This window comes from Pelobates fuscus, chromosome 2, assembly GCF_036172605.1.
Source record: "Pelobates fuscus isolate aPelFus1 chromosome 2, aPelFus1.pri, whole genome shotgun sequence".
Classification (NCBI taxonomy): domain Eukaryota; kingdom Metazoa; phylum Chordata; class Amphibia; order Anura; family Pelobatidae; genus Pelobates; species Pelobates fuscus.
The window spans coordinates 167373042-167393111 of record NC_086318.1 but is presented as its reverse complement, the minus strand read 5'-3'; the positions used below and the strand labels follow the sequence as shown (position 1 = coordinate 167393111).

The 20070-nt window shown below is 36.3% G+C and overlaps 1 protein-coding gene across 1 annotated transcript in view; it reads right to left on the bottom strand.

Annotated features, from left to right (window-relative positions):
• TINAG (tubulointerstitial nephritis antigen) overlaps window positions 1–19835 on the bottom strand; it is a 235398-nt gene extending 215563 nt beyond the window's left edge. The window contains exon 1 of the mRNA XM_063441731.1: window positions 19541–19835. Within this exon, the coding sequence (XP_063297801.1) occupies window positions 19541–19835 (295 nt within the window). The remainder of the gene's footprint in view (window positions 1–19540) is intronic.
• Between the last annotated feature and the right edge of the window lie 235 nt (window positions 19836–20070).

Sequence of the window (20070 nt, the reverse complement as noted above, 5' to 3'; positions counted from 1 at the left end):
AATGAGCACTGGAACAGTTCTGCAGAGCACACGCTGAAGGAAGGACTGACACACCCGCTTGAAGACAAGTAACTGCTATTCAATCTATAACAGTGAAAAATAAATTTTGGTTTTAAAAGCACGCTATAGAGACACCAGATATGATTGGCAATGTGCACTGGAACAGTTCTGAAGAGCACACGCTGAAGGAAGGACTGACACACCCGCTTGAAGACAAGTAACTGCTATTCAATCTATAACAGTGAAAAATAAATTTTGGTTTTAAAAGCACGCTATAGAGACACCAGATATGATTGGCAATGTGCACTGGAACAGTTCTGCAGAGCACACGCTGAAGGAAGGACTGACACACCCGCTTGAAGACAAGTAACTGCTATTCAATCTATAACAGTGAAAAATAAATTTTGGTTTTAAAAGCACGCTATAGAGACAGCAGATATGATTGGCAATGTGCACTGGAACAGTTCTGCAGAGCACACGCTGAAGGAAGGACTGACAGAGCCGCTTGAAGGACACTGACTGGCTGCTATTAGCTTACACTGGAAACCTTTTTTCTTTGTAAAAGCACGCTAAAGAGACACCAGATATGATTGGCAACTGTCAAAGCACGCTGGCACAGGTCTGCAGAGCACACGCTGAAGTAGGCCTGACACCCAGACACTTGCAGACAACTAACTGATCTTCTATTACAGTGAAAAAAAATGATTTCTTTAAAATCTAAAGCTTAAGCTATTGTTAAAACAGATATGAGTGGTGGCACTGACTGTGCAAATGGGCAAGGCATCCAACCTGACACAGAAGCTGGCAGGCAGGCAACTGCTCTTCTATTACAGTGAAAAAAATGATTTCTTTAAAATCTAAAGCTTAAGCTATTGTTAAAACAGATATGAGTGGTGGCACTGGGCAAGTAGGCACAGTATCCAATGTGAACCTCACACAGAAGCTGGCAGGCAGGCAACTGCTCTTCTATTACAGTGAAAACAAATTATTTATTTTAAATCTAAAGCTTAACCAATTGTTAAAGCAGATATGAGTAGTGGCACTGACTGTGCAAATGGGCAAGGCATCCAACCTGACACAGAAGCTGGCAGGCAGGTGACTGCTCTTCTATTACAGTGAAAACAAATTATTTATTTTAAATCTAAAGCTTAACCAATTGTTAAAACAGATATGAGTGGTGGCACTGGGCAAGTAGGCACAGTATCCAATGTGAACCTCACACAGAAGCTGGCAGGCAGGCAACTGCTCTTCTATTACAGTGGAAACAAAATTTTGGTTGTAAAAGCACGCTATAGAGACACCAGATATGAGTGGCAACTGTCAAAGTACGCTGGCAGGGTTGTGCAGGGCACACGCTGAAGGAAGGCCTGACAGAGCCGCTTGAAGGACACTGACTGGCTGCTATTAGCTTACACTGGAAACCTTTTTTCTTTGTAAAAGCACGCTAAAGAGACACCAGATATGATTGGCAACTGTCAAAGCACGCTGGCACAGGTCTGCAGAGCACACGCTGAAGTAGGCCTGACACCCAGACGCTTGCAGACAACTAACTGATCTTCTATTACAGTGAAAAAAAATGATTTCTTTAAAATCTAAAGCTTAAGCTATTGTTAAAACAGATATGAGTGGTGGCACTGACTGTGCAAATGGGCAAGGCATCCAACCTGACACAGAAGCTGGCAGGCAGGCAACTGCTCTTCTATTACAGTGAAAAAAAATGATTTCTTTAAAATCTAATGCTTAAGCTATTGTTAAAACAGATATGAGTGGTGGCACTGACTGTGCAAATGGGCAAGGCATCCAACCTGACACAGAAGCTGGCAGGCAGGCAACTGCTCTTCTATTACAGTGAAAAAAAATGATTTCTTTAAAATCTAATGCTTAAGCTATTGTTAAAACAGATATGAGTGGTGGCACTGACTGTGCAAATGGGCAAGGCATCCAACCTGACACAGAAGCTGGCAGGCAGGCAACTGCTCTTCTATTACAGTGAAAACAAATTATTTATTTTAAATCTAAAGCTTAACCAATTGTTAAAACAGATATGAGTGGTGGCACTGGGCAAGTAGGCACAGTATCCAATGTGAACCTCACACAGAAGCTGGCAGGCAGGCAACTGCTCTTCTATTACAGTGAAAACAAATTATTTATTTTAAATCTAAAGCTTAACCAATTGTTAAAACAGATATGAGTGGTGGCACTGGGCAAGTGGGCACAGTATCCAATGTGAACCTCACACAGAAGCTGGCAGGCAGGCAACTGCTCTTCTATTACAGTGAAAAAAAATATTTATTTTAAATGTAAAGCTTAACCTATTGTTAAAACAGATATGAGTGGTGGCACTGGGCAAATAGGCACAGTATCCAATGTGAACCTCACACAGAAGCTGGCAGGCAGGCACCTGCAATTACATTACACAGGAAAAAAAAAAAAAAAGCAGGCTGATGTTATAGCCCTAAAAAGGGCTTTTTGGGGTGCTGTCCTTACAGCAGAGATCAGATGAGTCCTTCAGGATTGTAGTGGACACTGAATACCCTAGCCTAGCTATCAATTTCCCTATCTAATCAGCAGCAGCTAAACTTTCCCTCCTCTCACTAAGCATGCAGCTTCAGAATGAATCGAAAATGGATGCTGGGAGGGAGGTTGGAGGGTGTGGAAGGGAGGGAGTGCTGCTGATTGGCTGGAATGTGTCTGCTGACCGAGAGGCACAGGGTCAAAGTTTGCCCAATGATGACGAATAGGGGGCGGATCGAACTGCGCATGTGTCCGCCCGCCGCGGCGAACGCGAACACGCTAAGTTCGCCAGGAACTGTTCGCCGGCGGACAGTTCGGTACATCACTATGTACAAGTAACTATAAACAATCTTTACTTTGGTAATTGTAGTCTTATTTTAATGCAGGATTGCAAAAACAGAATTATATATTAAAATACATAGTTATATAGAAATAGAGACTGGAAAAAAATCTGTCATTTCATATTTTTAATTACTATCTAATCAAATGATACATTTCATTCTGAATTATGTTCATTGAGTGCAAAGTAATAAGGACAAAATTATATTAATCCCATTATCTGCACTTTGCATAAAATGCAGAGAAAAACAGTTCCTTAGCCTTTTCCCGATGTTAAGGTGTGCTATGCCATTCTACAAAAGAAGGGCTTTAACGCTACTGAGGTCACATAGCAAGGTCTAAGGATTGGGCTCTTCCTGTTACACAAATACTCACCCTCCTCACCAGATCTGATTGTGGGAGCTGTCTCACAACCAAGGCAATCCCCATGCAGCCAAACCCACCGATCTGAGAAATGTGAACATGATGACATCTCAATCACATGACTCTGATCAACGTGATTTACAGATTGACTGTTGGGGTACTGCCTGGGTTGTCTGTCAGATTCCCCAGCACGAAAATAATAAAATAACTTAATTATGTAAAAATAAAACATAGATATATTATATATTATACAATAATATGAAATTTGATAAATCTATCTATCTATCTGTATATATATATATATATATATATATATACATATATACGATACCAGTAGAGAGCACTCTTTCAAAGTAAATTTAATCTGTTGCTTTATTGAGGAATTACAAATTCACACAACGTTACAGTCGACGTTACAGTCTGTAAAATACTTTTTTCAAGACAATTGTGTATGTGAGATGAATACCTTATATACAAAAAAAATGCAGTGATCCTATTTGAGGGTGAACAGGTGAAAGGTAACAACGGATCAGAGTGATGTCATTAATGATGTAAACATGTTTGAATTACGTAATAAATTAAAGTTAACCCTATGTGTAACCGGTATGTGAAACATACTTTTGCTTTATGGGAATAGATCACATACCCATCTCACCCAGAGGAGGAGATCGTGATAACCTGTAACTCAGACGTGAGGCTTTCTGGAAATACACGTTGGAAACATTATCACCATTTGGTTTAAATGAGAAGAACTCATTATATTGTTTTTTACCTAGAAAATATATGATTGAGCTAGGTTTTACAGAATGCATTAATAGAGTACAGTTATTTGCCGTAACTCCATGATGGAAGTAGTCCATATCGTACAATGCTCCAAATTTAAACTGACAATATTTTGCTATATAACTGAGTTCATATTTAGCTAATGACGATATGTACTATGTATCTATGTTCCCTTGGTTAGGGTTGTAACATTGGTATACACTTTTTATAGTTATTTATCTTTTATTACTTTATGACTTATCTACACAGACTGTAACGTCGACTGGAACGTTGTGTGAATTTGTAATTGCTCAATAAAGCAACAGATGAAATTTACTTTGAAAGACTCCTGAGTGCTCACTACTGGTATCGTATACAATTTGGTTGAAGACAGCACCGGAGCATTAAAAGACCGGGAGCATCTAGTGCTGGTACCTGGGACGTATATACATATATAAATAAATATATATAAAAGTGTATAATAGTAAATATATATATATATATTTACACTGATACAGTCTTCCTAATTTCAGCTCTATTTGCCACCACAATGGATTTGAAATGAAACAACTGAGGTGCAAATTAAGTGCAGATTTTCAGCTTTAATTCAAGGGCTTGAACAAAACTATTGTATGAAACATTTAGGTACTGCAACCGTTTATACAAAATTTCCTTATTTCAGGGCCTCAAATGTAATTTCAAAATTAGCACAATCAGAAATAAAATGTTAATTTTTAATACTTTGTCAAGAATCATTTGCACGTCACCAAATACTGGATTTCCTCCTTTGTGATGCTTTGCAAGGCCTTTACTGCATCTGTCTTTAGTGTCTTGTTCGTGGGTTTGTCTGCCTTAAGTTTTGTCTTCAGAAAACTTGATCGCATTGAGATCGAATTGAGATCATGTGATTGAACCCAGCAATTGTAAATATTCCACTTATTTGCCTTGAAATGGTCTTGGGTTGCTTTTGCAGTATGTTTTGGGTCATTGTCCATCTGTAAAGTGAAGCGCTGACCAATCAATTTCAATAAATTTGGCTGAATCTGAGAAGACAATATATTCCTATACAATTTAGAATTAATCTGGCTGCTTCTGTCTTCTACCATATCATCATTAAACACTAATGGCCCAGTGCCTTTGGAAGCCATGCATGCCCATGCCATCAGACTGTCTCCACTGTGTTTTACAGATGATGGGGTATGCTTCGGATCATGAGTCATTCCAAACCTTCTCCATACTTTTACTTCCTTTTGTTCTGGTACAGGTTGATCTTAGTTTCATCTGTCCAAAGAATTCTGTTCCAGAACTGGACTAGCCTTTTTACATGCTTATTTGCAGTCTAATCTGGCCTTTTTAGTCTTTAGTATTATGAATGGTTTGCAACATTGTGGTGACAACACTCTGTCTTTCCCTCTTGTGAAGTCTACTCTTTATGGCAGCTTTGGTTAATTATATGCCTACCCCTGGAGAGTGTTCTTTATTTGCCTGGATGTTGTGAAGGGTGTTTCATTACCACAGAAAGGATCCTACAATCTTCCACCACTGTTATTTTCCATGGACATCCAGGATTTGTGTATTTTATTCTTTTGTTTTAGAAAGTACAAAACTGTTGATTTGGCTACTACTACTATCTGTGGGGAATATTTGTTTCAGCATAAGGATGGCCGTTTCACTTGCATTAAGAGCTCCTTTGACCAACAGCGTGTGAATGCCACACCTGGAATCATCTTTAGACCTTACCTGTATATATATATGTAAATTAAATGATGTGGACATACCTCCTCTGTTGTCAGGCAGGTCCCCAATATATAATTAATAAATATAAAAATATACTTAGAATGCAATAATATATATATATGTATATATTGATATTCATATATATATATAATTATTTATTAATTATATATTGGGGACCTGCCTGACAACAGAGGAGGTATGTCCACATCATTTAATTTACAAACCTATATATTTGACCTTGTAATGTTGTACTTGTGAGACATTGCTAGACATAAATCTGAGTGTTTTAGAGCAGTAAAATGTATAATGATGATTATATCAACGTGAAAGGGCACATTGTGTGATAAAAGCAAAAACCAAATATGAACACTAACTTTGGCCAGGGCTTGTCTAAATGGTTACTGAAAAGGACTGCATATACCCCATTTTGAATATCCTGGGTTGTCTACTTTTGCAAATGGTATGTCATGTTGGGGGTAATTTTCACTCCTGTGCTGCCATACAAAGACAACATAGGCCCAGCAAACCAGACTGGCAAATTTCAATGTATATAAACTGAAAGGGAAAAGTGCTATATTTGTATTTGTATATTTTGTTGCAGTAAAAGCTAACAGTATTATGACATTCACAGTTAAAATGACATACAGTACTTGGGAAATAACATTTGTTATTTTTTAAATTGTGTTCCATATATTAATATTTCCTGTGAGATAAAAGCCATGTTTCTTCTGAACAAAATGATATATAATAAGTGTGGGTGCACTTATTTATACAGTTGCAAGAAAAAGTATGTGAACCCTTTGGAATGATATGGATTTCTGCACAAATTGGTCATAAAATGTGATCTGATCATCATCTAAGTCACAACAATAGACAATCACAGTCTGTTTAAACTAATAACACACAAAGAATGAAATGTTGCTATGTTTTTATTGAACACACCATGAAAACATTCACAGTGCAGGTGGAAAAAGTATGTGAACCCTTGGATTTAATAACTGGTTGAACCTCCTTTGGCAGCAATAACTTCAACCAAACGTTTCCTGTAGTTGCAGATCAGACGTGCACAACGGTCAGGAGTAATTATTGATCATTACTCTTTACAGAACTGTTTCAGTTCAGCAATATTCTTGGGATGTCTTGTGTGAATCGCTTTCTTGAGGTCATGCCACCGCATCTCAATCGGGTTGAGGTCAGGACTCTGACTGGGCCACTTCAGAAGGCGTATTTTCTTCTGTTTAAGCCATTCTGTTGTTGATTTACTTCTATGCTTTGGGTCATTGTCCTGTTGCAACATCCATCTTCTTTTGAGCTTCAGCTGGTAGACAGATGGCCTTAAGTTCTCCTGCAAAATGTCTTGATAAACTTGGGAATTCATTTTTCCTTCGATGATAGCAATCCGTCCAGGCCCTGATGCAGCAAAGCAGCCCCAAACCATGATGCCCCCACCACCATACTTCACAGTTGGGATGAGGTTTTGATGTTGGTGTGCTGTGCCTCTTTTTTGCCACACATAGTGTTGTGTGTTTCTTCCAAACAACTCAACTTTGGTTTCATCTGTCCACAGAATACTTTGTCAGTACTGCTGTGGAACATCCAGGTGCTCTTGTGCAAACTGTAAACGTGCAGCAATGTTTTGTTTGGACAGCAGTGGCTTCCTCTGTGGTATCCTCCCATGAAATCCATTCTTGTTTAGTGTTTTACATATTGTAGATTCGCTAACAGGGATGTTAGCATTTGCCAGTGACTTTTGTAAGTCTTTAGCTGACACTCTAGGATTCTTCTTCACCTCATGGAGCAGTCTGCGCAGTGCTCTTGCAGTCATCTTTACAGGACGGCCACTCCTAGGGAGAGTAGCAGCAGTGCTGAACTTTCGCCATTTATAGACAATTTGTCTTACCATGGACTGATGAACAGCAAGGCTTTTGGAGATACTTTTATAACCTTTTCCAGCTTTATGCAAGTCAAGAATTCTTAATCGTAGGTCTTCTGAGAGCTCTTTTGTGCAAGGCATCATTCACATCAGGCAATGCTTCTTGTGACAAGCAAACCCAGAACCTTTGTGTGTTTTTTATAGGGCAGGGCAGCTGTAACCAACACCTCCAATCTCATCTCATTGATTGGACTCCAGTTTGCTGACATCTCACTCCAATTAGCTCTTGGATATGTCATTAGTCTAGGGGTTCACATACTTTTTCCAGCTGCACTGTGAATGTTTACATGGTGTGTTCAATAAAAACATGGCAACATTTCATTCTTTGTGTGTTATTAGTTTAAGCAGACTGTGATTGTCTATTGTTGTGACTTAGATGATGATCAGATCACATTTTATGACCAATTTGTGCAGAAATCCATATCATTCCAAAGGGTTCACATACTTTTTCTTGCAACTGTAGGTAAACTTTTTTATACATTTAGATATATCAATATAAGCTGCACATATCATATAATTACAATTATTTAGAGTCAATGATATACAACCATTGTTCAAATATCCTTCCCAAGTGTCTGTTCTTTGTTGTTACAGTCTATTTATTAAAATTTGCTATTTAGTTTACTTTTCACTGTGTTACTATTCAAATAGTTAAAATGTTTGGTTGTTGTACTAATGTACTGAATGTTCCCAATAACACCTCACAAAATGGAAATCCAGCCCAATGATTTATTATTCTGGATTCTACACATGAGGCAGAGGCTGATTGATGGGAAAAAAATATGATTGTTGTGTAGAAGACAGTGACTAAATGTTGATTTTCTTCACAAATCAAGTGAGAAGTGATCAAAAGAGGAGAAATCTAAATCTTACAAGAGATATATGTGGTTCTTGTCTCCAAGTCCCACACAACAGCCTGTCTGTTTTAGCCCAGCGGCTCTTTAAAACACGTTACCGATCCCAGTCGTCTGCAGTTGATGTTTAAAGTCCCGTGCACTCGGACAAGTTGTTTATCAATGCAGGTAAATGCTGGAATCTCGGTTTAAATGTTCGGCTTACTGGTAAACCGAACATTTAAACCGAGATTCCAACATTTACCTGCATTGATAAACAACTTGTCCGAGTGCACGGGACTTTAAACATCAACTGCAGACGACTGGGATCGGTAACGTGTTTTAAAGAGCCGCTGGGCTAAAACAGACAAGCTGTTGTGTGGGACTTGGAGACAAGAACCACATATATCTCTTGTAAGAGTTTTTAATTTGGGGGCCACAGATTGTTAATAAACCAATATATATTTTACAGTATCACGCTATGTATTTTTCTTTCTATATTTAAAGGTACATCACCTGAAGGAGGATTTTGTCGCAGGCATTGTCTCTTACCCCCCCTTGCGTGTTTTTTTCACCTATTATGCTGGTTAAATTACATCAGTAATTGTCATACAATATTATATGGACTTCCTTCACCATTTGTCCATAGTGAAACCTGCTTGCCATATAAGGGGTTTATTCACTTAGCGCTTAACATCTTGTTTTTTTCGTGTTGTTTATATCTGAAAATATCTGAGAATTTTCATGTGTATGTTATAGCAGCTTTCTACTAATTAGTCACTTATTACATCTGTATATATCGCGCTCTCTAAACAGTTTTGTTTTATATTATATATATTGTTTTAGATTTTTCTTTTTTTTTTTTTTTATTTATAATATTTTATTAAGTTTTTAACATAGATATATATAAACATTCATACAAAGACATTGTCATTTTACAAAGAGATATGGTACAAAAATTGCATATTAAAGTTCTTTCAATTGCAGTACAAATTCTATTATTCAGAACCAGTCTTTTTGTGTTTTCCCCTTCTTTTCTAACAATAATTCCATATCATGCAACAGACAAATACAAAAAATCAAAACATTTATTCTCCGATGTTGACATTACCTATGGATTTTTAGGTATTCGGTTCCGTTTTCTACCATCATTCCCCATCCCCAAATGTCCAGTTTATAAGAATAAAAATTCTTTTCTGTAAACTTGCACAGCCTATCTTAATGAGGTGGTCAGACTCCATCTGCCTGTACTAAGAAGCACCAAGCTCTCTATGTCAATTTTTTCCCAATAAAACAACAATACTCACACACACACCTTTCGCTATACCAAGATTCGAGGGGGAGAGGGTTAGGGGGAACAAACTTTTTCAAGCGCTATAGAGCACAATAACCAGGGTTCAGGAGATGCTTGTCTCCAACCGTCTTTTTATACTACAGAGCCTTATATTTGTATACCTATCGGTCTATCGTTCTTATTTTCCCGTAACCTTAAGACCCACATCATGTGTTGTTGCAAGAGTCATGGAGAGAAAGACTGGGGAAGACTCTATGAAACGTATTACGTTTCAGTCATAATTTGGCAATTTTCATTCTGAAGAAGATGGTATTAAGTATGTTTAATAATTTGTTAAGGCCCTTTCCTTTTCTAATTTCCCTTTCCTCCTTCCTCTTGGTTATAAGTCCCTTTCTTAAATGTTTCTACCTTGCCCTAGATTTCCCTATTGCCCTGGCCCTCTATTAACAAAACCTAGGGGGAGAAAAAAAAAAAAGAAAAAAGAAAAAAAAAAAGAAAATCACACTCCCGCCGAGGGTCAGTCCCGAGTCAGTCTTAAGAACCCGAAGGGCAACACACATCCTTCTAACTACTAATCAGGTTTCTCATAACCACAAGTATCTTAAAGGTGAATGCACAGGGTTCACCCCCAGCCACAGATCCATAGCATATACATCTTAGTGTAAATTAAGAATCATTTCTTCTACCTAATTTTATAATCCATTTCTGCCATTGTTCAATTCTCGGATTAAAGTAGTGTTCTTGTCTTAATATCCCTATTTCCATTTTACAGTTATTCAAGACCTGCTGTTTTATCAGCTCCCAAGTCGGGGAGTCTGGAATTTTCCAGAATCTTGCAAGAGTAGCTTTAGTTTCTATGAGAATGTGGATTATTAACTCTTTTTTATCCTTTGGAATTATAGGCCAGCCCAAGTGCAATATCATAGAGCTACAGGTGTAATCAAGATCTACCTCTATTACTTCCCTGCAGAATTTCGCTACCTTTTGCCACAATGAAGATATAATCGGGCATGACCACCATATATGGACGTAGTCTGCTCTCAATGAAGCGCAACGCCAGCAGAGATATTGAGATCCTGGATATATTTTTGTTAATTTAGTTGGAACATAATGCCATCTATTGATGACTTTATAATGACTTTCCGTTAGGTTTAGGCAATGTGAAGCTTTCAGTACCGCTTTATTGGCCTTAAGCCATTCCTTTCTCGTAATTATAATTTGTAAGTCTCTTTCCCATGCTTTTAGGGCTGGAAATTCAGGGATTGCCTTATACTTACTAAAAAGTTTTAAGCTTTTAGAAACTAGATTTTTATTATGTCTGATGTTTATCAAGTCTACAAAAAGTTGTAATCCCTCGGAAATCTCAGTTATTCTGTGTCTCATTAGAAAATGTTTTATCCTTAAATACGCAAAACTTTCTCTATAAGAAAGCAAAAAAATTTGTTTAATCTCCTCAAAAGGTCTAATTTGTTGCTGTTGGAATAGCTGATCTATTCTATTAATACCTTTGCTTAACCATGGCTCTAGATTTAAGTCCTCCATATTACTGGCCAATACGTGCAGTGGTAGATCAATGATAATTTTATCTTCAATCTTGAGTCTTTTTTTCCAGATTCTCCATTGACCCAATAGGTTAGCTAGGATTATACCCATATCATCTTTCTCAAACTTATCTATACTCCAGAATAAAGTCGTTAAGTCCGGAACTGCCGCTTTCCTAGCCTCAATTTTTTCCCATGTTTCACCACAAGAACTCTCTTTCATAGAGGAAATAACATGCGCAAATGAACAAGCTTCATATATGTCCATAATATCAGGGATTCCCATCCCTCCCAATTTAGGCTTTAAATTCAGAATTTTTTTATTAACTCTGGGTTTTTTCCCCAGCCATATATATTTGTCTAAAGCAGCTTGAATCATCATGAGCCATGGTTTAGGCATTTTCAATGGTAACATACGGAATATATAACTCCATCTAGGAACCAAATAAGACTTTACAATGTTAATTCTACCTGTCCATGATATCTCTGCTGTTCTCAAGTCCTTTAGTTGCTTATTAATTTGCATCATTAGAGGTAGAACATTATATTCCATAATCCTAAAAGGATTACTGGAAATCTTAATGCCTAGATAGGTAATACATTTTTTTGCCCATTCGAAACTATATTTCGCTTTAATATATATTTTCTCTTCCTTCTTTATATTTTTGGCAAGAATAGTTGTCTTATCTACATTTAACTTAAAGTTGGAATAGTACCCAAATTCATAAATCGCCTTTAACAATTCGTCTATTGATAATATAGGGTCTGATATAGTGATTAGGACATCATCTGCATAAAGTAAAGTTTTAAGTTCCTCTTGACCTATTGTTATTCCCTTTATTTTCTCATTAGACCTGATGTCACAAATCAAGGGTTCTATATATATCAAATATAGCAGCGGGGACAGAGGACACCCCTGTCTTGTCCCATTTCTTATGTTAAACCACTCAGAGGTTATTCCCCTACCGATTGTTCTTGCCATTGGGGAGCTATACAGGGCCATGATAGCGCTCAGAATCCAGCCTTCGAAACCAAAGGCCTTTAATGCCTCCCAAAGGAAGTCCCATCTGACCCTGTCAAAGGCCTTCTCCGCGTCCAATGACAGGGCCAGCAATGGAGTGCCCGATTCTTGAACGTGTTCCAAAATGTCAATCACTGTCCTTATACTATTATTTGATTGTCTGTCCTTCATAAATCCAACCTGGTCTCCATGGATTATGGACGGGAGTACTCTTTGTAATCTCTTTGCCAAAATACTTGCATATATTTTTATATCGGAATTTAGTAAGGATATAGGACGATAATTCCCCACTGATTCCGTCGATTTATCTGGCTTTTGTATGGGAATTATATTAGCATATAGTAATTCGTTGGGCAAATCTTTTTCTCTAGCTATGCTATTGAAAAGATCTTCAAGGTGTGTTACCAACACGTCCTGGAACTGTTGGTAAAATATATTTGGAAAGCCGTCCGGCCCCGGGGTTTTGTTTTTTTTTAAAGACTCTATTGCATTTATTATTTCTAGTTTTGAAAAGGGTTCATTAATAGAATTCAGTTGTTCCCTTGATAATTTTTTTAGGGTTTTATTTTGAAAGTATGTTTCTGGTTTATAAGGGGGTTCAGGTAGATTATACAATTTTTGGTAAAATGAGTTAAATGCTTTACCTATATTTTCAGGCGTTAATTGGATGCCATCATCTGTAATAATTTTTTGTATTAATTTGTTTAATTTCGCACCTTTAACTCGATTTGTGAGCATTTTATTTGCTCGATTTCCTTTATAGTACCATTTTATTTTTAGATATTCGAGTTTTTTTGAGGTTTGAAAAAGTAGAATTTTATTGATTTTATCTTTTATTAATCCTATTTTCTCACTTATCTCTATATTTGGATTATTTTTGTTAAGTTTTGTTAGTTTATAGAGAGACACATATAATTCTGTCAGGGAAGCTTCTTTTTGTTTTTTCTTGATTGTACCTAATTTAATAAACTGTCCCCTCAGCACGGCCTTATATGTACACCAAACTATGGCATCTGAAGTTCCTTTATTCTTATTCTCCTCAAAAAAATTGTTTGTTAATTCTTTTATGGTATTTATATCTTGAGCCTCCCTAAGAAGGAATTCATTTAGTCTCCAACTATTTCTAATTTTAATATCTGGTGAGATAGTGAGATCAAGTATTACTGGGTTATGATCTGACCAGGTTACGTCATGAATCAGAACCTTTTTAGTCTTGTATGAGACCTCTAACGAACCCAAAAACAGATCTAGTCTAGAATAGGTACAGTGTGCTTTCGAAAAGCAGGTATAGTCTTTTTCTGATGGATGGTTTATCCTCCAAAGATCTAATAATTCATAGTTATTTATCAACATTGAAAATTGCATTGAGGATTTCTTTCCCCTTTTATCTTGCGTTACCCCTGCCAATGAGTTCCTATCCAACGTGCCATCCAGAATACAATTAAAATCTCCTCCTATAATGATTTTACCCTTTTTAATTTTTTCTAATTTACTCAGCACCATTTGTATAAACTGAACTGAATTAGTATTAGGAGCATAGATATTTACAATAGTGAATTCTTCACCCTGTACTTTACATATGGCTAAGATGAACCTGCCATTTTTATCTATATCCTGGTATGTGACTTGAATATCTAAATCATCTGTCGCTAGTAAAGCTACTCCACATTTCTTTTTATCCTCTAATGATGAGCAGATTTGGATTTTAAAATTTTTGGGGATGAAACGTTTTATATCTTTCCTTAGCCAATGAGTTTCTTGTAGTAATACAACTTTTGCACCTTCCTTTTTAATATATTGATACACCATGGCTCTTTTAGTTGGGTTATTCAGGCCCTGTACATTCAGCGTCATAAACTTAACCATAGTCTAAGCCTTTGAAACTCGAGACCGTACCCCCCGGCGGGAGGGAGAGGAAAAAAAAAAGAAAAAGAGGGGGGGGAGGAAAGCACATAACAATTACATTCATATGACCTCATGTAAGACGAACATAAGGCCACACATACCCACATTTGTTGTAAAAAATTCCGTCTCCACTCCCACTTAGTGGAAGACAGAAAATGCATCCCAGAACTCTGGGAATACATCCACAACTCCACAACGAAATATGGAGTTACTTAGGGGAGCATGAGAAAACCCTCCCCGAGAGTGCCGCTGGTGTCCATATATACCCAGCTGGAAGGAGAAGGGAAGAGAGAAAAAAAAAAACAAAAAAAAAAAAAACCTTTTATGTACATATCAATCATAAACCACGTTGTGAAAACTACTTTCAATATAATTTCAATTTCCTATAATACATCATACTTTCCTTATGGTCTAAAAATTACTCTAGACCAATAACATCTCGTGTATTCATCTTACTATTCAATTTACTCCAATAAATGTACTTATATATATATTATCCCATTTCCCTTTGGCCAAAAGTACCTTAAGTGTGATTATTTCAATTTCTTTATAACAGTTTTATATTACTAAAATCTGTCTTTACAGTCTAAAGTGTTATCCATACAATATCTTGTGGACCAGATAGCCAATTTGACCCTTAAATTTACCCCCAAAAATACAGTAAACGCACAAAAAAAAAAAAAAAAAAAAAAAAAAAAACAGAAAAAAGAAACCTTTTATGTACATATCAATCCTAAACCACGTTGTGAAAACTACTTTCAATATAATTTCAATTTCCTAAAATACATCGTACTTTCCTTATGGTCTAAAAATTACTCTAGACCAATAACATCTCGTGTATTCATCTTACTATTCAATTTACTCCAATAAATGTACTTATATATATATTATCCCATTTCCCTTTGGCCAAAAGTGCCTTTAAGTGTGATTATTTCAATTTCTTTATAACAGTTTTATATTACTAAAATCTGTCTTTACAGTCTAAAGTGTTATCCATACAATATCTTGTGGACCAGATAGCCAATTTAACCCTTAAATTTAGCCCCAAAAATACAGTAAACACAAAAAAAAAAAAAAAAAAAAAAAAAAAAAAAAAGATATGTGTACATTCTCCTACTCTTCACTACTACCTAGTAAGTTTATATTAGTGATTTCAATATTTGTGCTTTAGAGATTATTTTGAAGCAGTGTTCTATCATACAGAGGATTCCTATCAATTTAACTAATCAAATTACACCCAAAAGTGTCCATATCTATCATTATCTGTGGGTAATCTCGTTCTCCTCTGAGAGGATATACTTTCACGTGAGTGTCATTTATATATACCATAACCTGTTCCCCTGTTATGTAAAAATTATATAAATTATGTAAACAATTTTCAGTATAGATATTGCAATTTCCCATGTACCAACTGCTAGATTATACGCCTTTATAAGCTGTAAGTAACCCGATCAGATCAATACCTTATCAGCCATTTACAGTATAGTATGTCTGGTTATTATGTTTACATCAGAGGAGAGAGAAAAAAAAAAAAAAAAAAAAAAAAAAAAAAAATTTCATCCCTTAGTCGATCCGCTGGCATGTCCAAACTTATTGATTAATTTTGCATGTGGACCTCCTGTAGCCATTTCCTGGCTAAATCTGAGTTGGCAAATACCAGAGTTTTTGCTTCATGAGTGATAATTAATTTTGCTGGGAAAGCCCAGAAGTGTCTAACATCATTTTTCCTTAGTGTCTCCAGAACCGAAGCGAATGATCGCCTTTTCTTCCTCGTTTCATATGATAAGTCTGGGAGAACTTTTATGTTCGCATATTCTTCTTTTTTACTGCCTTGCCTTGAGGTTTTTCTTATTTATTCTCTAAATAAGTATGAGTTGCAGCAAACCATAATATCTCTGGGAACTTCCATTGGGAGATTTTTAGGTTTTGGAATTCTATGATATCTCTCTAGAAATTTATGATTATCATCCTTCTGAATGCCCAGTTCCAGGAAGTATGAATCCAAGAATGCTTTTATTTTTTCTTGTGTGATACTCTCCGGGATGTTCCTTAATCTTAAGTTGTTTTGTCTTGATCTGTCTTCAAGATCATTTATCTTTGATTGTAGCTGTTGGATTTTCTGGTCTATTTCTCCCTGTTGCTGCTGTTGGTCTTTAATTAGTGAGTCAATAAGATCCATTTTTCTTTCGACTTGGTTAATTCTGAGGCCTATCTCTTTAATTTCCTTTTTTAAATCCTCATTATTGCTGAGAATTTCTTGTTTTATTGCTAATAGTTGCTGGTCTAGGCAGATTTTTAAAAATTCTGGCGTAACCATCGAGTTTTCCATTTGAGATGTTTCTAATTGGGATATTTTTTTCTCTCCCGCTGTCAAATTAATTTCTTTCACAGAACTCTCTGGGAATGATCTATCTGTTTGGGGGGAAAAGAAATTAGAGAGTCTTTTCTCCGTCTTGTTCTCTTTTCTTTCAACCTTCTCTTTATGTTCTTTATCTTTATCTTTGCCAAGGGACACTTTATTTTCTTGATTTCTTCTGGTTGACATAATCCCAGAGATATCATGCAGCACAGAGAGAAAAAAAAAAAAAAAAAATCACCAAAAGTATATCAGCTTAATTCCTTGTGTGAGATAGTTAATCAGCGAAAACGTGTTTCTGCAGCTTTAATAACGTTTTGGCTTATGTATCACGTTACGCCCTTAGATAATTGTTTGATTGATTAGAATTAGTTTTTCTTCTCTCTACTTCATCTTCATGGCATTTTTATTCTTGAATTCTTCTAGTTGACGTAATTTTTAGTGATATCGTGCAGCACAAAAAAGAACAAAACAAAACAACAAAAAAGAAAAATCACCAAAAATATATCAGCGTGAGTCCGTTTAGTCAATGTAAACGTATTTCTTCAACTTTAGTGACATTTTGACGTTTTAATTTATGTATCACGTTACACCCTTAGATAATTGGTTGATTAAAATTAGTTTTCCTTCTCTCTACTTCATCTTCATAACTCCCTTTTTTTTATTTTTTCCCTTTTTCCTTTAAGAGTATGCATTCATAGGTGGAGGTTTTTTATATGCACTCTTTACTTTTTCCAGGCTATGGTGTTTAACTCTGTTCAGTTTTAGGATAAATTATGGGAAATCATGGGTTTTCCCCCTCCTTCGCTTCCAATACACCGTTTCCCAATTCCTTCTATATTTATGAAGGCATGTAAATGTAAAAAAAAGAAAAGTAAACTAAAATATCACTTTCTCTGTCTTACTTTTCTTCCGCTTTCACTTTCCGTTGAATTATTTTTACCACCCCACGTTTAACTAGACCTGGGGGGAATTACTGCAGCGGGGAAAACAAGAAAAAAAAATTCCAAGATATTGTATTGCTTTGTCGGGTGCTGAGTGCTGAGTGCCAATATGTATAATTGTTGTAATTGGTATAATTCTCACCCGTCTTCCTTAAACTGCAACCGCCAATCAGCCTTAAGTTACAGCCAGCAGCTTAAGCGTGTAGTTATGAGTAAGAAGTCCAATGCTCACAGGTCTCTGCCCCGACCTCAGCAATAATAGGGCGCCTCTATTTCTCCCGCAGTACATGTATCCACTCGGGTCGAAGGCACGACCGGGCTAAACCTGAATCCTGGATCATAGATCTCGCGTTTCATTCAAATCTCCTCCGTCCGCCATCCGACGCCCACGGCACTCTCGGCGGGCTTCACTCCCTCCACCCCCCTTACGTAGCGCTCGCGCACACGCGTCCTACGTCATCCCCCCCCCAGGGCTTTTACTTTTTCTGTTTTTCTTTTTTTTTAGTTTGTCTAGCTTGATCTGTTAACCAACCGACAAAAAAGGCACATATCAGTGTACTGAAAAATTTATATGAACATTTATATGATGTATATATTTTGCAGGGCCCTGGTTTGCCACTATTCACACCCTTTTAATTTCTCTGATTTGCTAATGGTATCGCAGATGCTACATCCTAACCCATCATTTAAGAAGTACTGACAAATGTGAGACACTCCGTTAGATCAGTTTGCTGTTGGATCAAAGCTTCTTAATACGTGTTTTTTTTAAGAGTGCAATAGTGCTCTACCCCACATAACTTGCTAGTATATTCCGTTTAGAAAAATGGAGAGCACAATTTTATTTTCTAGTTGTTACCTGCTGCTGAAGAGAAATGTAACTGAATTGCATGACCTGAAAGATAACTGTGGAACGGATTAACATATAACCATAGACTGAATATGTCTATTCTTTTTTTTTTTTTTTTATTAATTAAATATTATTATTGGGTATATATGTAATATAAAACAATTTATAAGACATACATAGTTTTAAATGAATTGTTAGCCATATATATTTATTTCAAGCAATGTGAAAAAAAATAGTTATGTTTTAATCTGTTCTACATTTGAACTTCTGATCATCCACTTCGGTTACTTAGTCATTACAGGGTTTAATCCCCATTTTAAATGGTATTTTTCTATAGAATACAGAATTCACACTATAACAATCTCAAAAAAACGTAGCTTTATTATGTACAAAAAGTACCAAAGTGCAAACATACAAAAAAAGAATAAACACAAGGGTACCCTTGATAAAGGCAGCCAGTTGGAGCCGAACAGTTGGGGGGTTGGTGACTCGTGTTTCTGTCCTGTGGCTTGTGGGATTGTTATAGTGTGCATTCTGTATTCTATAGATATTTGGATATTTGAAACATTTGAGGGAGTGTTTATATGGTTTGCACCTGGCTATTCTTATACTATTTTGTCTCTCCATGTCCTGTTGTTTTGAAAATGTTATTTTTCTAGCACACTTTTTCTTATGTGTTCTAGAAGTTTCAAATTCATCTACTTGTGGATTCCTTTGAGTCGGGGAAAGCCCTGCTGGAACTCCTATTGGATCTGGGCTTGCTACCAAAGACACCAGTACATTATTTATTGACTTACAAATGAGTTGTTGGAGATTTAAATATTTGAGATATGATACTCTTGTTTTTTTTTTTTTCTATTGAATATGCAATTAAGAAAATCTGCAAGGACATCAAGATAAAAGGTAAAGACAGGATCAAAGTGCATTGAGTAGATACAGCGCACATGCTCATATCTTACCTAATAATTTCTGTCAGTACTATTCTACAAGCAAACAGGCTATGTGAGCTATTGTTCATCCATTAAGTGCTTACTTTGTGCATATTTATACCAAATAGAATAAGCTTAATGTAAACTCTAAATATGTTTAAAAATACAGTGCTTTAGCTGTAGTACATTACGAGAGAAAAAGATGCAACATTGATGACTTACCTTTTTTAGATGGCAGAGAAATGAATGAAGGGTTTGCTGTAGGGGGTTTCTGTAAATTCATATGGCTACAAACCAGCCAAAAATCTGGGCAGCAGTCTACATGTCCTACTGGTTCCTGGTCACAGAATCTATCACAGTAACACGTTGAATTTTTTTGGACGTATGGGACACTGCAGTCATCATCTCTTTTTTGACAGCAGCCACGCTTGGCACAGTAACTTTCTACATCCAATGATCTTTTCACTTTACTTGCTCTAAAAAGATTGTGTTCTTCTTCAGAATATAAATGGGTCATTAAGTTCCTTCCTGAAACTAAATATCCAGGAAAAACGATGCACAGGACCATACTGTAGAAACATATTTTTTTCATGATTTTGCAGTTCTTGGAATCCAAATGTTCCCACAAATAACAATGGAACCTTGTGAACAGCAAGGTAGCTTTAGATTAAATTAAGGTCTCACATAGTATGAACTTTCCTAAGTCACTTTGATTAAAAATTAACCAGAATTATTGAATGATTAGCTTGTCA